Here is a 26854-nt window from a genome sequence, read left to right as displayed (position 1 = left end):
GCAACTTTGTACCAGTCTCTGATCGAATCATGTTATTACAGCTTTCATGCTCACCTTTTAACGTAAACATCTTGCAGATATATGCACCAACAGCGGACAAAAAGTACGATGACGAAGTAGAAACATTCTATGAACAACTTGGAACTGTTCTTAAAGACTTGAAGAAGGATGAAATAACTGTCATAATGGGTGATTTCAACGCAAAAATTGGTCAAGGGCATCGTTCCGACTTGGTAGGCGAATTTGGGCTTGGTAAATGCAATGACCGGGGAGAAAAGCTGTACGAACATCAAATGGTTCTCACCAATACATGGTTCAAACTTCCAAAACGTCGTTTATACACATGGAAAGCTCCTAAAGATGATCCTCAGAATCCTGACTCAACAAGGAACCAAATTGATTACATTCTGATAAATAAGCGTTTCAGAAATTTCATCAGAAGAGTCGCAGCATATCCAGGTGCAGATATTTCCTCGGATCATAATCCATTGATAGCTAACGTAAGAGTTCGTCCGAAAATCATGAAGAATAAGCCTAGAAGAAAGGTACTAAATACACCTAATCTGCAAAATTGTGAAGCTCGGCAGAAAATTGCTCAGGATTTGAATAGGCATTTAAAAGAAATGAATACCAATAACTGTGAAACACCAAATGATTTATGGAATCAGTTTAAAAGTCGGGTAGAGATACTTCTTCAAAACAAAGATCAAAAGATACATCCAATAAAGAAAAAGAAATGGATGACAGATGATATTCTTGAACTAATGGAACAACGAAGATTAGTAAAATATGATGCAGAGGAATACAAAAAATTACAACGCCACATAAGGAAAGAAATACGTGCTGCGAAAGAGAACTGGATGAAAGAACAATGTGTGGAAATGGAAATCTTTCAGTCTAAACATGATCTGTTCAATATACATCGAAAATTAAAGGAAATAGCTGGTATGTACAGAAAACGTAACCTTTCTGTACTGGTTGATGCTACAAACAGGCCTATTATTAATGAAGAAGAAGTTTTAAATACTTGGGAAAATTATCTGATGGAACTTTTCTGTGATCAGAGGGGTGAGGAAACTAACCAACGAGCTAATTGTGAAGGCCCTGACATTCTTAAATCAGAAGTGTTATATGCTGTGAAAGTTTCAAAAAGCAAGAAATCACCAGGTCCAGATAACATCCCTGTAGAACTTCTTAAAATGATTGACGAAGACAATATCCAATTCTTGGTAAAGTTGTTCAATACTATATATAATACTGGAGACATCCCATCTGACTGGCTGTTATCTACATTCATCACGTTGCCAAAGAAGCAGAAGGCATGTAAGTGTAATGATTATAGGCTAATAAGCCTCATGAGCCACACACTTAAAGTATTCCTTTGTGTAATACATAACAGAATCAAGACTAAGTGTGAACAAGACCTCGACGAAACACAGTTTGGGTTCAGAAATTCGTTTGGTACAAGGGAAGCATTGTTTGCGCTAAATATCCTAATTCAGAACAGTCTAGATCAACAGCAAGAAGTGTTTGCTTGTTTCATTGATTTTGAAAAGGCATTTGACAGAGTTCAACATCCAAAACGTGTAGAACTCCTAAAAGATATAGGAGTTGACAGCAAAGATATCCGCATTATTGAAAACCTTTACTGGAGACAAAAGGCCGTTGTCCGAATCGGAAATCAAACTACAAACGAGATAGCCATCCAAAGAGGAGTTAGACAAGGTTGTGTTTTGTCTCCATTGTTATTCAACCTTTACTCGGATAAAATTTTCAAAACAGCTTTAGAAAATCAACAATATGGAATAAAAGTAAATGGCGGCATAATTAACAACATAAGATATGCGGATGATACAGTCATCCTGTGTGACAATTTTGAAGGTCTCCAACTCCTGCTCAATAATATCAGTGCAGTAAGTGAGGACATGGGACTAAAAATAAATGTAAACAAGACCAAGTTCATGATCTTCAGCAGACGTGCCAATGCTGAGGCAATCTTACAACTAAACAACCGACAGATTGAGAGAGTAACCACTTTTAAATATCTGGGTGCCATTGTCACTGAATAACTTGATCCCGAGAAAGAATTGAAACAGAGGATAGCAATAGCACGAAAAATATTTACAAAAATGAAATCTTTCTTTTGCAATGACTACTTAAATTTAAAACTTAGACAGAGGATGGTCAGATGCTGTATATGGTCAGCCTTGCTATATGGTGTGGAAACATGGACTCTCAAGAACATATCAGTGAAACGCTTGGAAGCCTTTGAAATGTGGATCCACCATAGGATGCTCAGGATTTCGTGGGTTGCACGACTAACGAACCAAGAAGTACTCAGAAGGGCAAGAGCAAGTCGGGAACTCATTCAAACAATAAAATTCCGGAAGATCTCTTACCTTGGCCACATCCTTAGAAATGACCGTTACCTCATCTTACAGCGGATTGTACAAGGCAAAATACAGGGTCGAAGAGGTGTCGGGAGAAGGCGAACACCATGGCTTGGAAACATCAAAGAATGGACTGGAATTCACAATGTTGAAAGACTTTTCCACCTAGCAAGAGATCGTTCTGCATTCGCCACAGTGATCGCCAACGTCAGGGGGACCTGATACGGTACTATGAAGAAGAAGAAGAAGGAAATAAACAATATTTGGTCTGGTGGAAGAAAATATTTATGTCATAAGAGAATTGATGTGTGTTGTAATATGCTGAAGAGAGAAAATGGTGGTAGGTGAGATGCACGAAAAACTTCAGGAGGTGAAGGGAGAAAAATAAAGGAGAAGAAAAGGATTTTTAATGTTGGGCTGAGGGATGTGGGAATATGGAAGAATGATTAAGTACTATAAATAGAATGAAAAATCGGACCTTTAATATTAGATTTTGATTGTCTGAAAAGTTGAATGAGCAGGTCAAAAAGAATGTTTGATTTTAGGAAATGTCATTAAGATTGAAATTACGATTAAAATATTGGTCTAGATTTATAAAGCAATTCTCTGTTATATTAAGGAGGGGTCCTTTATTCATAATTTTGAGAATTACCATATCTTGTTTAATGTCAGTAAATTTATGATTATAATCGTTCATGTGTTGACCAACTGCAGAAGATTTATTGTGTTTTTGGGCATTGACATGTTCCAAGTATCGTATTTTAAAGCTTCTTCCTGTTTGTCCAATATAAGAAGAATTGCAGCTGTTGCATTTGACCCTATATACACCAGATTTTGAAAAACGATCAGTTCTATTAACAGATGATGAGTTGTGTAAGACTTTAGCGTTATTATTGTTAGATCTGAAGGAGATTTTAACATCATGTTTTTTTAAAACGTTAGTGTCCTTATAAATATCTTTATTGAACGTAAAGGTAGAAAATAAAGAAATTTTTGGTTTTTCTTTTTTTCAGAGTGGTTATAGGACGATGTTTGTATTTATTGATAATACCTTCAATGAAAGAACTATTGTATCCATTGAGTTTAGCAATCATACGGATATTGTTCAATTCTTTTTTAAGATCACTTTCAGACATTGGGACCGTATAGGCTCGATGAACCATACTATTATAAGCCGCTCTTTTATGGATTTGCGGATGAGAGGAAACTTGATGAATAGTGGAAGATGTTTGGGTAGGCTTTCTGAAGACGTTGAATTTTAAGGAATATAGTTGCCTAATGATGGTTAAGTCTAAAAAATTTATTCTTTGTTCAGATTCAGATTCAAGCGTAAATTTTATGTGAGGGTCAATATTATTAAGGTTGATAAGAGTGGATGTGCATCTGGAAGTGTTAGGAGTAAGTGATATTCGGGTAAGGGGAGATAATGAGGAAGAGATAGAAGATTATATTGTGTGCTTGACGGGTGTTAGAAAGGGAAGGGCAGAGTCTGGGGTAGGGCTCTTGATCAGGAATACCATTGCACGCAACATAGTTTCTGTTAGGCACGTAAATGAGCGAATGATGTGGGTAGATTTGTCAGTTGGAGGAATTAGGACTAGAATTGTGTCCGTGTATTCACCATGTGAGGGTGCGAATGAGGATGAAGTTGACAAGTTTTATGAAGCATTGAGTGACATTGTGGTCAGGGTCAACAGCAAGGATAGAATAGTGCTAATGGGCGATTTCAATGCGAGAGTTGGGAATAGAACTGAAGGATACGAAAGGGTGATTGGTAAATGTGGGGAAGATATGGAAGCTAATGGGAACGGGAAGCGTTTGCTGGACTTCTGTGCTAGTATGGGTTTAGCTGTTACGAATACATTCTTCAAGCATAAGGCTATTCACCGCTACACATGGGAGGCTAGGGGTACCAGATCCACAATAGACTATATCTTAACAGACTTCGAATTCAGGAAATCTTTTGGGAATGTACGAGTTTTCCGTGGATTTTTCGATGATACAGACCACTATCTGATCTGTAGTGAACTAAGTATCTCTAGGTCTAGGGTAGAGAAAGTGAAATCTGTCTGCAAACGAATAAGGGTAGAAAATCTCCAGGACGAGCAAATTAGACGGAAGTACATGGATATGATTAGTGAGAAGTTTCGAACAGTAGACAGTAAGCAGGTTCAGGATATAGAAAGTGAATGGGTGGCATACAGGGATGCTGTAGTAGAAACAGCAACTACAGGAACTACTCTCTGTAAAGATGGGAAAAGGCGAACATCTTGATGGAATGATGAAGTGAGAGCAGCTTGTAAACGTAAAAAGAAGGCTCATCAAAAATGGCTCCCAACAAGGGCCTAGGCAGACAGGGAGTTGTACGTAGATGAAAGAAACAGAGCAAAACAAATAGTTGTTGAATCCAAAAAGAAGTCCTGGGAAGATTTTGGTAACACCTTGGAAAGGCTAGGTCAAGCAGCAGGGAAATCTTTCTGGACAATAATAAAGAATCTTAGGAAGGGAGGGAAAAAGGAAATGAACAGTGTTTTGAGTAATTCAGGTGAACTCATAATAGATCCCAGAGAATCACTGGAGAGGTGGAGGGAATATTTTGACCATCTTCTCAATGTAAAAGGAAATCATCCTGGTGGTGTTGTGAACAGCCAAGCAAATGGGGAGGAGGAAAATGATGTTGGTGAAATTATGCTTGAGGAAGTGGAAAGGATGGTAAATAAACTCCATTGTCATAAGGCAGCAGGAATAGATGAAATTAGACCTGAAATGGTGAAGTATAGTGGGAAGGCAGGGATGAAATGGCTTCATAGAGTAGTAAAATTAGCATGGAGTGTTGGTAAGGTACCTTCAGATTGGGCAAAAGCAGTAATTGCACCTATCTATAAGCAAGGGAACAGGAAGGATTGCAACAACTATCGAGGTATCTCATTGATTAGTATACCAGGCAAAGTATTCACTGGCATCTTGGAAGGGAGGGTGCGATCAGTCGTTGAGAGGAAGCTGGATGAAAACCAGTGTGGTTTCAGACCACAGAGAGGCTGTCAGGATCAGATTTTCAGTATGCACCAGGTAATTGAAAAATGCTACGAGAGGAATGGGCAGTTGTGTTTTGTAGATCTAGAGAAAGCTTATGACAGGGTACCGAGGGAAAAGATGTTCGCCATACTGGGGGACTATGGAATTAAAGGCAGATTATTACAAGCAATTGAAGGCATTTATGTTGACAATTGGGCTTCAGTGAGAATTGATGGCAAGTATTTAGGTTGTGTGTTCTCCCAGGATGGTAATATAGTAAGTGAGATTGAATCAAGGTGTCGTAAAGCTAATGCAGTGAGCTCGCAGCTGCGATCAACAGTATTCTGTAAGAAGGACGTGACTCCCAGACGAAACTATCTTTACATCGGTATGTTTTCAGACCAACTTTGCTTTACGGGAGCGGAAGCTAGGTGGAGTCAGGATATCTTATTCATAAGTTAGAAGTAACAGACATGAAAGTAGCAAGAATAATTGCTGGTACAAACAGGTGGGAACAATGGCAGGAGGGTACTCGGAATGAGGCGATAAAGGCTAATTAAGGAATGAACTCGATGGATGAAGCTGTACGCATAAACCGGCTTCGGTGGTGGGGTCATGTGAGGCGAATGGAGGAGGATAGGTTACCTAGGAGAATAATGAACTCTGCTATGGAGGGTAAGAGAAGTAGAGGTAGACCAAGACGAAGATGGTTAGACTCGGTTTCTAACAATTTAAAGATAAGAGGTATAGAACTAAATGAGGCCACAACACTAGTTGCAAATCGAGGATTGGCGACGTTTAGTAAATTCACAGAGGCTTGCAGACTGAACGCTGAAAGGCATAACAGTCTATATAGATAATGTATGTATGTATGATGTATGTATGTATGTATGATAAGAGTGGAAGCTGCGTCTGTTGTGCTTTCATCTACGATTACCAAAGTGTCATCAACATATCTAGCCCAAAAAAGAATATTAATGAAGTTATTATTATTATCAATTTTAGTATGTTCTAAAAAATCCAAGTAGATTTCAGCTAAGATGCCCGAAGCCGGCGATCCCACGGCCAAACCCTCCTGCTGATAGATAATACCGTCGAAAGTGAAATAGTTATTATTTAAAACCAATTTCAGGATAGACATAAAGCCTGTATTTCTAAACCACTTAGGTGGCTGTATTTGCCTAAATAGTTTTCAATGATAGGGTATAATTTATTTAGAGGTTTGAATACTAGGATACATATTAACAACGTTGAACGAGTGAAGGGAATGGTTAGGTTGGATATCAAATTTATTAAGATTCTCGATCAACTCTGTAGTATTTTTAATAGATTTTTTAGACAAAAAAATGATAATATCTTCTTAGAAACTTTTGAATGAATTGAGAAGCATTATAAAGAGGACTTGGTCTGTAATTGATGATCGGGCTTCATCAATTGGAAGAGCTATTATTTTTAATATATTGCTGCTCAATATCCCACATGATATGTACTTTTAAAAAGACTGTACTTGTGTTTACATTGTTTATTTTTCTTCGATATTTACGCTTTAATTTACTTCAGGCTGATGATGACCTATTACTAGGTCGAAACTAGTCCCTGTGTAATTTAAACTATTTACATTTTGTATTGAAAAGGTGGACCCAAAATAATATATTAATTTACTCTATTGTAATCACAGTTCAGTACGGATCTATCATTATGAAACTTATTTCTTTTAATAATCTCATAACACTCACTCAACACAATACAAGTAGACCTCTGCACTGATATGACAGCTAAAAAGCATACGCAACAAGTAAATACTGTAGATGATTTCACTACAGAAGTGAGCTGCCGGTGGTTCACAGAGTGAGAGACTACACGAGGCTTGTATCAGAGCAAAGAGTATGAGTGTACCAGAGCAACACGGAAGAAGGAAAATGAAGGAAGACAACGAAGCGATGGCTGTTACCGACACTGTGCTTCCTCCCTATGAATGTATTTATGAAAAAAGGAAATGCTATGTAGTTATTTTAATAACTCACTTGAAAGTATGCCTCATCCTTTTTATCTATCTTTCATAATACATTACAAAGTACAGTACAGTATAATATCCCTTAATCACGAGGAGTTATGGGTGTCTCAGAGGGGTGTGTTCACTCCTTGTAGGTCCATAAGAGCAATACTGTTTTCTTAATGTGGAACGAGCTATAGCTTCGAGAAATTTCCATTCTGATGCAACCGGAAACTACCAGAAGCATCTTACCAAACCCAACACGTGGACCTACACTGTGCCCCGAAAGTTATAAAGAAAATACCTTTACAGAATAAATGAATCAATCATTCAATACTGATCTGCATTTAGGGCAGTTGCCCAGGTGGCAGATTTCTATCTGTTGCTTTCCTAGCCTTTTCCTAAATGATTTCAAAGAAATTGGAAATTTATTCAACGTCTCCCTTGGTAAGTTATTCCAATCCCTAACTCCCCTCCTATAAATATTTGTCCCAGTTTGTCCTCTTGAATTCCAACTTCATCTTCATACTGTGATCTTTCCTACTTTTATAAACGCCACTCAAACTTATTCATCTACCAATGCCATTCCACGCCATCTCTCCGCTGACAGCTCGGAACATACCACTTAGTCGAGCAGCTCTTCTTCTTTCTCTCAGTTCTTCCCAACCCAAACTTTGCAACATTTTTGTAACGCTACTCTTTTGTCGGAAATCACCCAGAACAAATCGAGCTGCTTTACTTTGGATTTTTTCCAGTTCTTGAATCAGGTAATCCTGGTGAGGGTCCCATACACTGGAACCATACTCTAGTTGGGGTCTTACCAAAGACTTATATGCCCTCTCCTTTACATCCTTACTACAAACCCTAAATGCATCCGGGAGATAGTAGGTTCGAATCCCACTATCGGCAGCCCTGAAGATGGTTTTCCGTGGTTTCCCATTTTCACACCAGGCAAATGCTGGGGCTGTACCTTAATTAAGGCCACGGCCGCTTCCTTCCAACTCCTAGGCCTTTTCCATCCCATCGTCGCCATAAGACCTATCTGTGTCGGTGCGACTTAAAGCCCGTAGCAAAAAAAAAACAAAAACAAACCCTAAACACCCTCATTACCATGTGCAGAGATCTGTACCCTTTATTTACAATCCCATTTATGTGATTACCCCAATGAAGATCTTTCCTTATATTAACACCTAGATACTTACAATGATCCCCAAAAGGAACTTTCACCCCATCAATGCAGTAATTAAAACTGAGAGGACTTTTCCTATTTGTGAATCTCACAACCTGACTTTTAACCCCGTTTATCAACATACCATTGCCTGCTGTCCATCTCACAACATTTTCGAGGTCACGTTGCAGTTGCTCACAATCTTGTAACTTATTTATCACTCTATAGAGAATAACATCATCCGCAAAAAGCCTTACCTCCGATTCCACTCCTTTACTCATATCATTTATATATATAAGAAAACATAAAGGTCCGGTAATACTGCCTTGAGGAATTCCCCTCTTAATTATTACAGGGTCAGATAAAGCTTCACCTACTCTAATTCTCTGAGATCTGTTTTCTAGAAATATAGCAAGCCATTCAGTCACTCTTTTGTCTAGTCCAATTACACTCATTTTTGCCAGTAGTCTCCCATGATCCACCCTATCAAATGCTTTAGACAGGTCAATCACGATACAGTCCATTTGACGTCCAGAATCCAAGATATCTGCTATATCTTGCTGAAATCTTACAAGTTGAGCTTCAGTGGAATAACCTTTCCTAAAACCGAACTGCCTTCTATGGAACCATTTATTAATTTCAAAAACATGTCTAATATAATCAGAAAGAATGCCTTCCCAAAGCTTACATACAATACATGTCAAACTGACTGGCCTGTAATTTTCAGCTTTATGTCTATCACTCTTACCTGTATACACAGGGGCTACAATAGCAACTCTCCATTCATCTGGTATAGCTCCTCTGACCAAACAATAAGCAAATAAGTACTTCAGATATGGTACTATATCCCAACCCATTGCCTTTAGTATATCCCCAGAAATCTTAACAATTTCAGCCGCTTTTCTAGTTTTCAACTTTTGTATCTTACTGTAAATGTCATTGTTATCATATGTAAATTTTATTACTTCTTTGGCCTTAGTCTCCTCCTCTATCTCGACATTATCCTTGTAACCAACAATCTTTACATACTGCTGACTGAATACTTCTGCCTTTTTGAAGATCCTCACATACACACTCCCCTTGTTCATTAATTATTCCTGGAATGTCCTTCTTGGAACCTGTTTCTGCCTTAAAATACCTAAACATACCCTTCCATTTTTCACTAAAATTTGTATGACTGCCAATTATGCTTGCCATCATGTTATCCTTAGCTGACTTCTTTGCTAGATTTAATTTTCTAGTAAGTTCCTTCAGTTTCTCCTTACTTCCACAGCCATTTCTAACTCTATTTCTTTCCAGTCTGCACCTCCTTCTTAGTCTCTTTATTTCTCTATTATAATAAGGTGGGTCTTTACCATTCCTTACCACCCTTAAAGGTACAAACCTGTTTTCGCATTCCTCAACAATTTCTTTAAACCCATCCCAGGGTCTGTTTACATTTTTATTTACCGTTTTCCACCGATCATAGTTACTTTTTAGAAACTGCCTCATGCCTGTTTTATCAGCCATATGGTACTGCCTAATAGTCCTACTTTTAAGACCTTCCTTTCTATCACATTTATTTTTAACTACCGCAAAAACAGCTTCATGATCACTAATACCATCTATTACTTTAGTTTCCCTATAGAGCTCATCTGGTTTTATCAGCACCACATCCAGGATATTTTTTCCTCTGGTTGGTTCCATCACTTTCTGAATCAGCTGTCCTTCCCATATTAACTTATTTGCCATTTGTTGGTCATGCTTCCTGTCGTTCGCATTTCCTTCCCAATTGACATCTGGCAAATTCAGATCTCCCGCTACAATCACATTTCTTTCCATGTCGTTTCCCACATAGCTGACTATCCTATCAAATAATTCCGAATCCGCGTCAGTGCTACCCTTTCCCGATCATCTGTACACTCCAAATATATCAAGTTGCCTATTATCTTTAGAAATGAGCCTTACACCTAGAATTTCATGTATCTCATCTTTAACTTTTTTGTAGCTTACAAATTCTTCTTTCACCAGAATGAACACTCCCCCTCCCACGCTTCCTATCCTATCTCTACGATACACACTCCAGTGCCGTGAGAAAATTTCTGCATCCATTATATCATTTCTCAGCCATGATTCAACTCCTATTACAATATCTGGTAAATATATATCTATTAAATTACTTAATTCTGTTCCTTTCTTTACAATACTTCTACAGTTCAACACTAACAATTTTATGTCATCGCTACTTGTTTTCCAGTTCCCTGTTCCCTTATCACCGCGCCCTAGGCCATCTACACGTAATAAAATCGTCAAAAACAAACAACCCTAAAATTATTAACATTTTTCCCTTTAAACACACACATACAAAAAAAACATTTTTTTTTTTTTTCATTTAGTTTTCGCTCATTCTTTTTTTAATATTACACACAGTCAGACTTGAGGGTACACATTTTACACCCACAGTCAATCTTTAGGGTAAAAACAATTCACACATTTTACAACTATAACAGTTGCAAAACGTTCATGATTAAATAATTGATCCACGCTGAATATTTTTCTCTGATGAAACATGGTTCCATTTACACGGGTATGTTTTGACACAGAATAACAGATATTGGAGTACAGAAAACCCCCATCGCACTCATGAAATTCCTCTACATGACGAATGGATTGGAGTATGGTGCACAGTGAATGGATACAGAGTGATAGGACCTATCTTTTTTCAGGGCATAATTAATGCACAAAGATACAGGGATAATATACTCAAACCATTTTTTGATGAGCTGACTGACACTGACTGTGGAAATAGATATTTTCAGCAAGACTCTGCCACAACGCTTATAGCTTAGAATGTTAAACTTAATTGAGAAAATGTATGAAGACTGTGTTATTAGTACGGACTTATGGCCGTCATGGTCCCCAGATTTAACTGTTTGCGACTTTTATTTATGGGGGAGCTTAAAAAATAAAGTTTATGCAAGAAACCCTCGCACGTTGGACGAACTGAAAGAACATATCCGGAGAGAAATAGCCTCAGTTATGGAAGATGAACTTATGCATGTGAATCGGAGTTTCCTAAGATGATGCCAGAAATGTGTGGATGCAGGAGGAGAACATTTCCAACAACTCCTTTCATAAGGTACAAGCTTATTTTTTTAAATTCTGAATTACTAATTTTCTAGATTCTTATTTTCTTAATTCTTAATTTTAATTATTATCTCGTGTCATGCGTGGACAAAGTGAGCGAAGTGCTGTCCTTGTTCGTATACCGTGAAGCAGGGAGTGATGAGTCAACGGGAGGCAGATAAGGTGGGCGCACCTGCCAGCCAACCAATGAGAGAAACTCACTGTACTAAAGTAGTATCTAGACTCTTTCAATAGATGGATATTTTTCTGAAGGGTTTCTTGCAGAATCAGGGAGATAAAAACCCAATGTGAATGAGTTTTATTTAGTCAACTTGGCATCTAGAGTAGAAAAAGATATTAATCATGATGATTTCAGCTTGAATGTTGACTCAGTACTTGTTTGCTTTCAGTACCTTCTGCTGATGAATTAAAGAAAATCATGATGCACCATGGAGGGGTGTATCATCACTATGAAACTAGTCTCACCACTCACATCATCGCCTCAAATCTTCCCGACTGCAAAGTGAAGCGTCTAAATTTGCAGAAAATAGTTAGGCCGGAATGGATCACAGACAGTTTAAAAGCTGGTCATTTGCAGGACTACCATCAGTATTTACTTTACTCAAACCGTCAACCACAGCTGAATTTTGGACCCTCAACCTCTAAATCAGCAGCCAACCCCAGCTTTATCTCTGAGTTCTATGGCAAATCTCGACTTCATCATCTGTCCACTATGGGGGCAATGTTCAAACAATATGTTAGTGAACTCCGCGAAAAGAACTTCAGCTCTGACTTTCCTGGATGCAGAAGTCTAATACAGTGGAAGAAGACAAAGCAGAAGAGTGTGGTGAGAGATACTGAAGACGATCTGTTGAGTGATGTTGGTGGGGGTAAAGTAATCATGCACATAGATATGGACTGCTTTTTTGTGTCTGTTGGATTACGAACTCGACCCGAGTTGAGAGGCAAACCTGTAGCCGTCACACATGCAAAGGGCAACCCCCGACAGCCTCGGACAGACCCTGCTGTCATACAGAAGGAAATAGACTGTTATAAAGAGAAACATAAGAATGATTCCGAGGAAGTGTCACATTGGTACGATGAACTTGATGCCAAGAGTTCAATGTCAGAGATAGCAAGCTGTAACTATGAAGCTAGGAAATTTGGGTTAAAGAATGGTATGTTCCTTGGTGCTGCTTTGAAGATGTGCCCCAACCTGAAGACCATTCCCTATGACTTTGAAGCATACAAGCAAGTCTCCTACACTCTGTATGACACTGTGGCAAGGTGAGTACATTATAAATGTAGTGCAGGCTTTACAGGTTTTAATATTTCTTATGCTTTATCTCCAAGTGGTGAAAGGGCTCTGAATCCAGGTTGTAGTGAATTTCATCAATGTGTAAGGTGACAGGTTCAATCTTGGTCATTGTCTGTTGATTTTTAGAGACATGTATAGTATGTACAAACTCACCATACTGTTCAGTCGTCTTCTTTTTCTTCTAATCTTTCCCTCAACCCCGAAGATCATGATCACTGAGTACATTTTTCTGCATAATGATCACTGAAGACATGACGTGATCAAACTGTTGTAATTCCCCTTCTTGCGTTTTGGCAACTGCTCCTGGTGCTGCCCATAAGATGTGACCAAACTATTGTAGTTGCCCTTCTTGCATTTTATTTTGAATGGGAGTGATACCAAACCGCTGCCTGCGTGGTTTGTTTTGTATGTGATCCTCCAAGGAAACATCCATTGTCCAGTGAGCCAAGTGCATTTCCATTGCGTGAAGTCTACTGTCGTTAGTTTTGGTTGCTGGCCCCATTCTGTGCCATATAACACCACTGGACGTACAACAGTTCATTAGATCTTTGACTTCTGATAGATTGGCATTCTGTGGTCACACAAAGTACTTATGACTTCCCTCCACTTTGACCCTATTGCTGTGACTTGTGTTCTGACATCATTGTCGATTCCACCTTCACCCTGCAGGTATGATCCCAGGTACCTGAACAAGTTAGCTTTGTGGAGACCTAAACCATTAACACGTTCCGTGCGGTTCGGGTCACCATGTGCCCCGAAACATGTTACTCTTATCCGTCGGTGCGAACTTCCCAGAATTGCGAAGTAAGTAACTACGTCCTAGTTACGAATTTCTGTTAACTAATGGCAACATAGCGTTCCAATTGAAGCAAAGGATCGAGGCATACTGCTAGTTTTGATCGGCCCACCGGTGACCCGAAGAAAGTTTTTTTCATCTTCCATTCATATCGCTTCGGGTCACCCTGAGTCCCGATTGTTGTCTGACCTATATTTTTACGCGGGAATCGCTTAGCGCGGTTACGGTGAATGAAGCCTAGAGTGTTGATGCCCGCAGATCGTAGATTGTTGTTTAAGGAGTACCACCCTTCTGATATCTGCTTTCTGCATTGCTCTTAGGAAAGCCAATAGAGGTTATTGGAGTTATAGTTATTGACATATTTACTATATTCTGTATATAATATTTACAAGCAATTTCACGTCCTTTTTTAGGTATGGAGCTTTCACATTCTGACACACCGGTGGCACGGAAAAGAAAGAGGGTTAGGACAGCACTGGGGTGGGCCTATATCATGTTCCGTGCGGTTCGGGTCACCATATGCCCCGAAACATGTTACTCTTATCCGTCGGTGCGATCTTCCCAGAATTGCGAAGTAAGTAACTACGTCCTAGTTACGAATTTCTGTTAACTAATGGCAACATAGCGTTCCAATTGAAGCAAAGGATCGGTGACCCAATTATTTCCGGGGTCATTTCTGTTTCACGCAATTGTTGAATCGGAACACTGTCGCACAGGTAAATACGCTGGAATGTCTCCTCAACAATAACGCACACAAGTGCATTTGCATTGTTTAGGATTTCATACTAGGGAGTAAACAAAGTCAAATTCGTCAGGTCACCGGTGACCCGAACCGATAATAACTAAAGGCAGCATCGGGTCACCGGTGGGCCGATACGACGTAACATTAAGTCATCGAAATTCACTGCCGCAGGGAACGTGTTAACTTGGATGGAACCATCAGCCAGACTTGTTTCCAAATAGTCTACTCTGTTTTCACAGTGTTAAGACGAAGCCCAAACTGCAAAAGGTGAATGGTCCACATCTGTACTTACCGTTGGAGCTCTTCCCTAGTTGAAATTGCAAGCATAACGTCATCAGCGTTGTCCATGGGACATCACAGTGTAAATCATGTGTTATAGTGTCTGTCAATTGAGCTGATAGTGCCCACACACCCGCAAGACCTCTGCATTTAATACAAATGAAAAAGTCCATTTTAACCTGTCAGGCTTAATCTACAAATAACAGAGTTACTTTCCGTTAAGATATTGTAATGATAAGCAGACGGTCTCAACACCAAACGGTGGGACTGCCAAAGACCATCAATAATGCCACATTTAAATACAATGGATCAACAGTCAACCAGCTGTATTTTAATACATCACATACAGACATTTCATAGAACTGGGACATAACATGAAAGATTTGCATGTTTGAATTTTTAATATTGTTGTATTGTCAACTTGTCTGCAATCTGTTGGCACATAGTTCATTTTAAATAAGGTCTTTCGTACATGTGATTTTACCAACAAGCTGAAAAAGAGAATTTGGTTTTCTCGAAACGTGTACTGTACTTGTGTGTGTATATAAGTAAATGATAGTTCAAATAATAATACATTCTGAATTGTATTGACAAGACAGAACATGGACACAACTGTAATAATTAAATTAACACGAACCATTTGTGACCATCATGGATGAAAAGGAGCGGTGACAGCGTAGATCCCTGATGGACGCCAACTTTCACACTCAAGTCATCAGAGGTGTCAACTAAGCGTTGAACAAGTCTGGTAGTTCTTGAGAACAGCAGTCGAATCTAGTTGATGGGGAGCTCTGAAATTCCATGGCCACGCAGCGAGTACCATATAATTTGGTGTGGGACATGGTCGAAGGCCTTCTCCAAATCAAGGAATGCTAGATGTAATGGCTTTTCCTTTTCGTGGTGTCTCTCCAGCAGCATCCTTGCAGCAAAAATCACATCTGTAGTGCTGGAACCTTTGACAAAGGCGCTGGTCAAGAACTCGCTGGAAGATCTTCAGGGTCTGACACAAAAGAGGAGTTGGTTGATAGTTAGAATACAAAGATGGGTCCCCCTTATTTTAAAAAAAATAGGTACTGAGGTACTGTTACAGTTGATGTCCCACTGTCGGTAGCTCTGAAGAGGGTTTTCCGTGGTTTCCCATTTTCACACCAGGCAAATGCTGGGGCTGTACCTTAATTAAGGCCACGGCCCCTTCCATCCCATTCCTAGGCCATTTCTGTCCCATCGTCGCCATAAGACCTATCTGTGCCGGTGCGACGTAAAAAAAAAAAAAAAAAAAAAAAAAGTTGATCTCCAGTCGTTGTTACAGTTGATGTCAAGTCAGCAGGAATTTGAAGGAAGAAGTCTGTGAACTAGGTAGTAGTGGTTCCCTGAAGTTCCTTGAGCTTTCACAAACCAGCCGACAGATCATCGGGACCAGGCACTTTCAGGTCCTTCATGGTATTAATAGCTCTCTCTACTTCTCTGGTTGTGATTTGAGGTATGGGAGCTGCAGTTTTCTGGCCTTTGGGGATAGGCTGGTGAGGGAGCTTGATATTTGAAATCTCACTGAGCTGATCTTGCCACCATTTCAGAATTGTACTTCTGTCATGTAGCCTATGCCCATCCTTGTCCTTCACTCACTTGTAGTAGAATTCAATGTCTCAAGCTGCTTTGCTTCAAGCTCTTGCCAGTCTATAGATAACTTTCTCACCCTTCTTTGTGCCCAGTTTGTCATGAAGGCTGCAGTAGTGTTCATCACATGCAGCCACTACAGTCCTCATAGCTTCCCTCTGGATGTTTGTGTACTTCCACCAGTTCTCGTCAGTCTTCAGTGCAGACCCCTCCTCTAAGGCCGAATTTTTCTCCTGCCCATTTTGCTTTACCTGGCCTATTCAAAGCCTCACCTGCTTACCTACATGGCGATGTCCAAGCTTCTTAGTTTCAAGCACAGTTTGCACAGCAGTGATGATATTATTCATGAAGAGTTAACTCGTGCCATCTACTGAGTTTGGAGTGATCACAGGGAAGCTGATGTTGATAGTGCCCTCTTTAGGCTCACGTAGTTTCTGCCTCTCGATTGTCTCTTCGTCTGCTGAGCAGCATCTTCTCCAAGTGATGATTTTTATGTCAACGACAAGTGGCTTATGTTGAGAGGCCAAGAATTTAGACGGAATTACTTTTACACTTAGCTCAGCGGGGGAATCTCACTTCTGCACAAGAAGATTAGTTATTGCTGATGATTGCTACTGCTATTGGTGATCAAGTGACAGGGTCGCTTCTTGAAATACGCGTTGGTGATGAGCAGATGTTCCTCAAGCCATATCCTATGTTCCATGGCAGCCATGCTCATCACTGGCACTCTGTTAGTAGTAGTAGTAGTAGTAGCAGCAGTAGTAGTAGTAGTAGTAGTAGTTCCCCTGCCGGACAGGACGAGATATGGTCGTACAGGTCACACCAGAACTGATCCTTTTCTTCTTCCTCATCACAGCCTGTTTGGGGAGCATAAGCAGAGAAGATAATTACACAAACAGTTGTCAGCATCAATGACAGCAGACATTGAGGTGATCAGAATATCTGTATACTTCAGCAACTCAACTACATAGCTCAGAATTCACAATGATTGCGACATCTCTGTTCTTGGATGATAGGAAAAACTTAAAACGGTCCACCTTTTCAATACAAAAAGTTATATTTTGGCTGCTTTTTTTGTCCGTATTGAACTGAGAAGGATGATAGGAAAAACTTAAAACGGTCCACCTTTTCAATACAAAAAGTTATATTTTGGCTGCTTTTTTTGTCCGTATTGAACTGAGAAGGATGATAGGAAAAACTTAAAACGGTCCACCTTTTCAATACAAAAAGTTATATTTTGGCTGCTTTTTTTGTCCGTATTGAACTGAGAAGGATGATAGGAAAAACTTAAAACGGTCCACGTAGTATATGAGCTTATAACTCTCACCAAAGTCATAGGATTTCTGGCCCTTCCACTTTGTCTCCTGTATGCAAGCCATGTCTACATGACTGCGTTTGAGAATATTAGCGAGTTTTTTACTTCGCCCAGTTGGTGTCTCAGTATTGAGTGTTACCGAGCTCGATAGATGCAGTCGCATAAGTGCAGCCAGTATAGAGTATTCGGGAGATAGTGGGTTTGGATCCGTAGTTTCCCATTTTTACACCAGGCAAATCCTGGGGCTGTACTTTAATTAACCTCCTCACTGCTGAGTTTTGATGAACAGGCAAGCCCTCTGGGCCAGGTTTTTATAAGCACTTTTACAGATTTTTTACTGATACTTTTAATGGAATGCATATTAGCACCGCAACCCAATATGGGGTTGAGGATGAAGTGAGATTATATTTTACAGCATGTTTTTACTGCCGGATGACCTTCCTGATGTCAACCTCAGTTGTGAAGGTAATGAATATGAAATTAATGATGGTGAATGAAACTGGGTAAGGAAGTGGAAGGAATTGGCTGTGGCCTATGAATAGGAATTGTTCTGGCATTTTCTTGGGAGTGTGAAAGGGAAACCAGAAAAACTATTCTCAAGATAGCTGACGATGGGGTTCGAACCCACTCACTCGCCTGCTGAATGCAGAGCTTGGCTCCATAGCCGTAGCATGTTAACACGCACGGCCACTCCGCTCAGTGATATTGTTACTGAAATAATAATATAAAATTGTTGATCCAAGAACTGGTATTATCAAAATCATTGACATTTGGGGAAAAAAGAATTTAAAATTTATCTGAGAAGGGGTTGACAATTCCGCATGAGATTCATCATTACTAATTTGTCTCGCACTTCCTTGTAGTTCAGTATTGCCTTCTATATATACTCCATCTTTGTTATCAAAATATCGCTCTCCAGAATTTCTATTTATGAGGAAACATCCACTTTCTTCCTCAATAAGAGTTAAATGTATACTTCAAGACGCCATAATGGCTACACGTTAGTGGGAAAAATGTTCCACTCCAACGAAGCTGAAATAACATCACATCGCTTTCAAAACAAGCAAAATAGAGTGGTATATCTGCCGTACAGAACTTCTTTGAGCATTTCCACGGAATTTCAAAGCATGACACTATGTCCCGTTCATATATGAGATCGGTGAAGTACACACTGCACCAAAACGTATATATACGGTTTTGGCGGACGAGGCACGGCGTTCACTAATGTATATATACGGCTTTGGCATTGAATGGGTTAAGGCCACAGCCGCTTCCTTCCCACTCCTAGCCCTTTCCTGTTCCATCGTCGCCATAAGATCTATCGGTGTTGGCACAACGTAAAGCAACTTGTAAAAAATATATATCTAGTGTGGCGATGCGCATTGATCTCTCCTTTCTTTGGACTAGCTTCTTTAGCCAAGTGCGTTAGACATTCGGTAGCCCTTGCTCATTTCTCACGCTGTCCGGCTCCATAGCTAAAGGGTCGGTTGGTCCAAGAGGTCCCGGGTTCGATTGCCAGTTGGGTTGGGGATTTTAACTTTAATTAGTTCATTCCTATGGCTCCGGGGTCTGGGTGTTTGTGCAGTCTTCGGCATTAGATATCGTCTTAGGTAGGGCGCCATTCTCTCAGACGTGCAGGTCAACTCGAAAGACTTGCACCAGGCATCTTCGGAGGCCACACGCTATTATTATTATTGTTGTTGTTATTATTATTATTATTATTATTATTTTATTATTATTATTATTATTATTATTATTATTATTATTATTATTATTATTATTATTATTATTATTATTATTATTATTATTATTATTATTATTATATAATTCGCTGGGGCCATCAAGGACCACGTTAAGTCTTGTTGCATTTGACACTGAACTTGGCCTTCTTTAGAGCCCAAATTTCCCTCATTCTCTGTGAATGGGCCTGCTTACGCTCCTCTGTCCAAGGGGCACCGTGTCTTCTCTTCGGCTGCTTGTCTCGGTTTAGCCCGTTCGTCAATATTTTCTTGCGGAAGAGATCTCTGTTAAGGGCGTCTTCAGCTGAGATATGTAGCATTTGCAGGTCTTCTTTGGTATTTCTAAACCAGGGAATTGTGGTTTTGGGGTTTGAATCAAAAAAGTGAAAGATTTCTTTAGTTAACTTTCTTCCGTCCATTCTTTTCAGATGACCGTAAAATTGTGCCCGTCTTTTTCTGATTGTGTTGGTAATTTTCTCTATTTTGCTGTAGACTTCCTTGTTGGATCTCTTTTGATGGATTCCATTTCTGTACTTTGATCCCAAGATTCCTCTCACAATTTTGCGTTCTCTTTTCTCCAGTTCTTCAAGGAGTCCTTTGTTGGCATTTAGAGACAGGGTTTCGGCTGCATATAGAACTACTGGCTTCAGAACTGTTTCATAGTGACGAATCTTGGTGTTTTGGGAAAGGCATTTTTTGTTGTAGATAGTGCGGGATGTTTGGTAGGCTATTTCCAGTTTGCGTACTCGCTCCTGAAGTGCTTCTTTGTCCAGTCCATTTTTCATGATGATCTCACCCAGGTATTTGAATTTGTCTACTCGGGTGATGTCCCCGTATTTTGTATGGAGTTTTGGTGGAGCCTCTTTGATGTTAGTCATTACTTCTGTTTTCTCAAACGATATCTGCAAACCAGTTTGTTCGGCAATTTCCTTTAAAATTTCAACTTGAGCTCTAGCGGTTTCTATGTCGTTTGAGAGAACAGCAATATCATCGGCAAATGCTAAGCAGTCTGTTGCGATCCCCTTGGATTTGGTTCCTATTCTCAATGGACTGTAGTTGGTTTCCTGTAATCTCACCCGCCAGCTTCTGATGATCTTTTCAAGAACACAGTTGAAGAGTATCGCGGATAGCCCATCACCTTGTCGGACTCCTGTTTTGATGTCAAAGGAATGCGAGAGACATCCGTGGAACTTCACCTTGGATTTTGTATTGGTCAGGGTGGCTCTGATTAATGCCAGCAGTTTCAAATCAACTCCAAATTCATTTAAGATGTTTAGCTGGACTTCCCGGTCAATGGAGTCGTACGCTTTCTTAAAGTCCACAAAGACAGACACATACTGCTTGGACCTTAGTGTACAATATCTGATGATCATTTTGAGATTTTGGATCTGTTCAGCTGTTGAGCGACCTTTTCTGAACCCTCCTTGGTATTCACCTATTTGATGTTCGACTTGTGCTTCCAAACGCTCCAGGATGGCAAGTGATAGAATTTTGTAGGTCACGGGTAGCAAAGATATTCCTCTGTAGTTGTTGATGTTCTTCATGCTGCCTTTTTTGTGTAATGGATGGATCAAAGCTATTTTCCAATCTTCGGGTAGGGTCTCCTTGTTCCCAATTTCTTCTATTTGCTTTTGCAAGATATCAAGTGATTCCTCTGGGGCATATTTCCATAGTTCTGCTACTACTGAGTCTTTCCCCCGGCGCTTTGTTATTTTTGAGACGGGCAATGTGGCACTTTATTTCATCTCTGGCGGGTGGTCTGGAATCTGGGTACCTGAGTAAGGGTTCCTTGGTCTCAATGGCGCTTTGAAGTTTAGAGCAATTAAGTAAATTGTTGAAGTAATCTGCCAGAATGCTGCAATTTTCTTCATTTGATGTCGCCAGTGTGCCGTCCTTTCGCTCAAAGCATAGAGATGGTGGTTTATAGCCAGTGAGTTTGCGTTTGAAGGCTCTGTAGTACTCTCTGCTTTCATTCTTCCCAAAGTTTTGTTCTATCTTTTCAATGAAAGATTTTTCGTATTTACGTTTCTCAGTTCTGAACACTCTAGCTGCTTGGGCACGTTGGGTTTTGTAGGTTTCCCGATCATTTTCTGATTTTGTAGAGTAGTACTGTTTCCACGCATTGAGTCTTTCTTGGAGGGCTGATTCGCAGGTACCATTCCACCAGGCATGCTTTTTGCCTCTCTTGATTTCTGCAAAGTCTTTGGCGGCCTCAACAAGGAGACTTTTGGCGTTGTTAAAGTCAGTGTCATTTGGTCTAGCCTTCTCCTGGAACTCCTCGACCCTTTGCCGAAGTTTATCATTGTCGAAGCATGTGATCTGTTTGGTTGTCTTCCTTGTGTTTGCGGGAATTGGTTTGAATTTGATAAGAGACATATAATGATCTGAGGCCACATTGATGCCTTTCTTTACCTTGACATTCATAATCTCAGGGCTGTTTCTCCTGGAGATTGCAACATGATCAATTTGGAACTCTCCGAGAGCTTGGACGGGAGAACGCCAAGTCATTTGCTTTCTGGGTAGATGGCGAAAGTGGGTCGACATGACCTGCAGGTTGTGATTTTCGCAAATGGACACCAGTCTTTTGGCGTTGGGATTGGGATTGGTTCTTTTGTGAGCAGGGTAATTTCCTATAACTTTCTTGTACTTCTGTTCACGACCTAGTTGGGCATTGAAGTCACCCAAAAGAAGCTTGACATCGTGTTTGGGGATTTTGTTTGATTTTTCATCCAGTAGGTCCCAGAAATTATCAACTTCGTCTGGATCAGACTTGCTCTTATCGTTTGTAGGAGCATGTGCGTTAATTAGGGCGTAGGTTTTGTTCGCGCATTTAATTGTGAGTATAGACAATCTGTCATTCACAGGTTCGAAATTTGCAACCGATTTAAGGATCTTGGTTCTAACAGCAAACGCGGTTCCAAGCATCACAGCTCCATTGAAGATTCCTCTTTGCGCTTTGCTCTTGAAAAATTGGTAGCCTTCGGATTCAAAAATCTCTTCATCTCGGTACCTTGTTTCCTGTAGGGCCATTATGGATATCTGATTTTCGTGAAGAGCTTTGGTGAGGGTTTTCAGCTTGCCAGTTTGTATAAATGAATTTATGTTGAAAGTTGCTAGAAAGGTTTTAGATTTTGGCCTGAGTTTTTGACTCTTCGGGGTACACCGAAACGCTCCGACTCGTCTCTTGCATGATGTCGAGTCTCCTCCAGAATCCGAATGAGACTCTTGCGCCGTGGCGTTCACGGCGAGGGATTTATCCGAAGATTTACCCCCTGGGGTATGTTTCTTGAAATGTTGTGCCATCATGCTTTTTGACTTGACTTTGCTTTGGTCGGTACCCATCCTTTTACAACTAGGGTTGTTAGCCCTAGAGGTTGCCTCAAGATGTTTTCTGGCTTCTGGTCATTTACCAGTCTTCGCCCTAACCCTGGCAAGGGACCAGTTTTTTTTTTCACGGTGGTATTTTATTTCCTTACTACCCTCTGACTCTGCTGGCGGCAGAGCCAGCGAGCTTCCCCAATTCCAATGGGACGCGCCTGATGGAGGTAACCGGTAAATCCCCACACGGGTATTATTATTATTATTATTATTATTATTATTATTATTATTATTATTATTATTATTATTATTATTATTATTATTTCTTCTCACGCTGGTCAGGCGGTACCAAAGCGTGTTGCTTTGTGGGGATACTGACATTCACTAAAAGCAGTAGTGGCATATCTCGGTCCATTTTGTTGCGACAGGATTTACTAACTGCCCTGTCGCCACAGCCTGACATTAGGCAGTTTGGAGCTACTGCCAGCAGGAAGTGAGGCTGCCCCTAACATGGAGAACAGACTCCTTTGATAGCTGCTCTACTGGAGTACAGACGCAATCTCTAATGGGTTTTCATTAGCATTTCCTCTACTGAGAGCCCGTTACCACATACAAGGGCTCATTCGCCCCTAGCCGTTGGCCCATGAAGGGAGTTGGGTTATTTTCCGGCGCCCAGTATCGGCGTTGAGTCGCTGGCTGTGCGGTCTATTCTATTACCATAGCAGAGTGAACCTGGTCAGGCAAAAATAATAATACCATTCAGTAATGACCATCCGATGAAGCAAGTAATAACAGGTGTGTGAATATGAAACAAGTGATACTGCTAGCACAAGGAAATGAAATGGAGAAAAATCAGTAATGACGTTCCCCTAAGGGAGAACTTTATGGTGGACATTTTGATTTCTCTCAGCATTATAGGTAAAATGTTGATTTTTTTCAGTTTGTGATGAGACCTTCAAAAGGAATATTTTGTGTGCTTAACAAACTCGGAAACTTTAGAAAACTCATGAAATTTCAATGTACTGGATACCCTATTTAAGAATAATCGTATCCTGTCGTTCTAGTGTTTATTTTCATCCTGCAAGGAGGGCGAGAGATGGCGGACTTCGGAGGAGGTGGGACAAGGATAATCTTTGTCTTAGTTTCTCACAGTTCAGTAGCCTGTTAAAGTCGTGTGATATAAACTTCATAATGATCCATATTGACAGTTTTTACGTGTGAAATAAGATAAAATAGGTCCACCTATTTGATATATATTTATATATTTATGTATTGAATTAGTGAACCTATTTGACCTTACTTCACGTAGCCTGTTAAAGTACGAAGCTAAGGATGAGTCAAAGTTCTGAGCGCGTTCTCTCTCTCTCTCTCTCTCTCTCTCTCTCTCTCTGCTCCTTAGTTGGTCTGTCCATTGAGATGGTACATGTCATCTGGGTCTTCGGACATCAACATTTACCTCACCTAATTTTTCCATTGCCTCTGGTCTTCTGGCAGTGTGTCCGTAGCATTGGATGATTACAATGAAACTTGCCCTACTTAACTAGACCAGAAACGCCTCATAGTGCATGTACCAAACTTGGTTAGAATAATATCCACATTATGGCTACAAGATTTAAAAGTTTCACCATACCTGAGAGGCAGGGTTTATCATGGCAATGTTCTTACATGTGCTGATCTGAAGAGAAACATGTCAAGAGAGGTAACAGGCATACCCTTGGATATGCTGTGCAGCATGCAACGTACTCGCTTATGCTTTCAAACTGTCCTGAACACTGATGGACGCACACTTTGTAGTTTCATAATTTAAGATTTTCATGTTCCGTGTTGATGATGTCCTAATTTCAATGAAGGTCCCTTAAAGGACGTTCCAGCTAATCAACACTATAACAGTTGTAATTAAATAGCCTGTTTTATTATTTCAGGACTAGTTTGTCCCTATTTAGGATCATCTTCAGCTAACATACACAAACTTAAAAACTTATAAATAGCATCACACATACATAGAAAAAACATAATATTTAAAATTCTTTGAAAATTCATACTTCACTAAAATTATTTGTTTCATCATAAACCCTAAATACTTAACAGAAATGTTGATCTCTGATGTGTTAGTAACATGTTTCTTGCGATTTATTGTTTATCATGTTCTGATAATATTTTCTCTAATTAAAGGGGTATTTTCTCACATCTATGAAAAATGTATAAGTCCTTTTGATCTAATAGTGATCTTAAAAACCTATGGAAGCTGATGTGTTAATAATATATTGTGTAAAAGTTCCTTGTTATTGAATAGGTATTTAACACTTGCTCACATAAAATCTGTTATAAATTCCTTTTGATTATGTTTGTTAAAAATAAATTCTGTATTTGGGCTCTGTACACACTCTTATTTGATGTTAATGTGTTATTACTAAATTAACAAAACACAGAGCTATTATTTTGCGAGAGAACATCCTTTAATGCTATTGCTTATTTTTCGTATATGGATGGCTGCATAGAAATTAGGAGATCAGGAAGCATTGAACGACTAATGTATGAATGCAGGTTGAAGAAGAAAAGTTGATGTACAGCTGTGAGCTTGCATTCGGGAGATGGTGGGTTCGAACTTCACTGTAGGCAGCCCTGAAGATGGTTTTCCGTGGTTTCATGTTTTCAATGCTGGGGCTGTATCTTAATTAAGGCCACGGCCGCTTCCTTCCCACTCCTAAGCCTTTCTTATCCCATCATCGCCATAAGACTTATCTGTGTCGGTGCAATGTAAAGCAAATTGTAAAAAAAAGAAAAGAGAGAGAAAAAAAGTGAATTCGCCCCTTTGGCCCATGTTGACCTGTTGTCAGAGGTGTTGAATGTGAACTTTGTAGTTTGATGGGGGGGGGGGGGGGTATTTTTAAGAAGTACAACTGGGCAACCTCCTCCTCCTCCTTCTCCTCCATTCCAGCTGTTATGCATATTGTGCTGATAATTTAATTGTTGAAGAAGCCTAAAGAGCCAGAATATTTTCAGGGTTTTTAAAAATTTTGTACATTATTCTATATACACATTCCTTCTTGAAAATGACTGGCTCCATGAATAAGGGCTGGTATCTTGGCCTTCGGTCCTCAAGGCCCCAGGTTCGGTTCCTGGCCAAGTCAAGGAATTTTAATCTTTAATGATTAATTTACTCAATTCAGGGCCTGTACATGGCAGAAGCTGCCCACCCTCATTGAAGGTGTGCCTTACAAGGGTTGCACCAGGCTAGGAATATCACACAAAATTAATATCATTATTCTTACTAATATCAGACTATAGTGACACTGCATGAAGAGGGTAAGTTCTAAAAATAAACAAACATGGAAATATGTAAAAGGAATATGTTTTTATTCTGTACAGCTTCACTTTAGACATCGAGGCAGTGAGTTGCGACGAGATGTATGTCGACTGCACAACAGTTCTTAAGGACACTAGGGCATCGCCTTTGGAGTTTGCAGCATTTTTACGACAGCAGATAAAGGTACCTTTCTTTACGACAGTGGTTTTACCTGGATTTTGATGTGTTTTCTTTGGATGCCTATTTCACTTTCCTTCTTGTTTTCAACGTAGCACTTGTGAATCATCATCTTCAATTTCCCTTTTCCAGTTCTGCTGGACCAGGATTTTAATGGCACTTTTCTGTCTTTCTCTATCCAACCATCATTGCTGTTTCTCAGCTGTGTTCCAATGCAGGTTCCTTCTTATTATACTGGTCTTGATTGTGTTTGCGTCTACCGCTTGTTCTTCTTCTGTTTTAGCCTCCACCGTCTGCTTCAGAATCCTTCCCTCTTCCATCCTCATAACATGTTCATATCATCTCATTTCATTTCTCTCTATTCTGTTGGAAAATGTTTCTACTCTGATATCCTCCCTAACATCCTCATGTCTTACTCTGCTCTGCCCTTTCTTGTCTTTTCCATCATACTTCCTAAAAATTTCACTGGCCTGGATTTTACTCTGTTGTCTTTTCTGTAACTGGAACTGGCTTGATAATACAAATAAAAAAATTTATAATAAAGAATGAAATTTTAAACACATTAAATGAAAACTTAA

At 39.8% G+C, this 26854-nt stretch overlaps 1 protein-coding gene across 2 annotated transcripts in view; it reads left to right on the top strand.

The window, feature by feature from the left end:
* The window catches only part of Rev1 (Rev1 DNA directed polymerase), a 196563-nt gene that overhangs the window by 56563 nt on the left and 113146 nt on the right, over positions 1-26854 (top strand). For both annotated transcript variants that reach the window (XM_067148274.2, XM_068227734.1), the window contains exons 3-4: positions 12082-12958; positions 26162-26282. In XM_067148274.2, coding sequence (XP_067004375.2) covers positions 12082-12958; positions 26162-26282 — 998 coding nt within the window. The remainder of the gene's footprint in view (positions 1-12081; positions 12959-26161; positions 26283-26854) is intronic.

The sequence above is a fragment of the Anabrus simplex genome, chromosome 5, assembly GCF_040414725.1.
Source record: "Anabrus simplex isolate iqAnaSimp1 chromosome 5, ASM4041472v1, whole genome shotgun sequence".
NCBI classification, from domain to species: domain Eukaryota; kingdom Metazoa; phylum Arthropoda; class Insecta; order Orthoptera; family Tettigoniidae; genus Anabrus; species Anabrus simplex.
The sequence above is the reverse complement of the archived record's forward strand: the minus strand, read 5'-3'. Positions and strand labels throughout refer to the sequence as shown.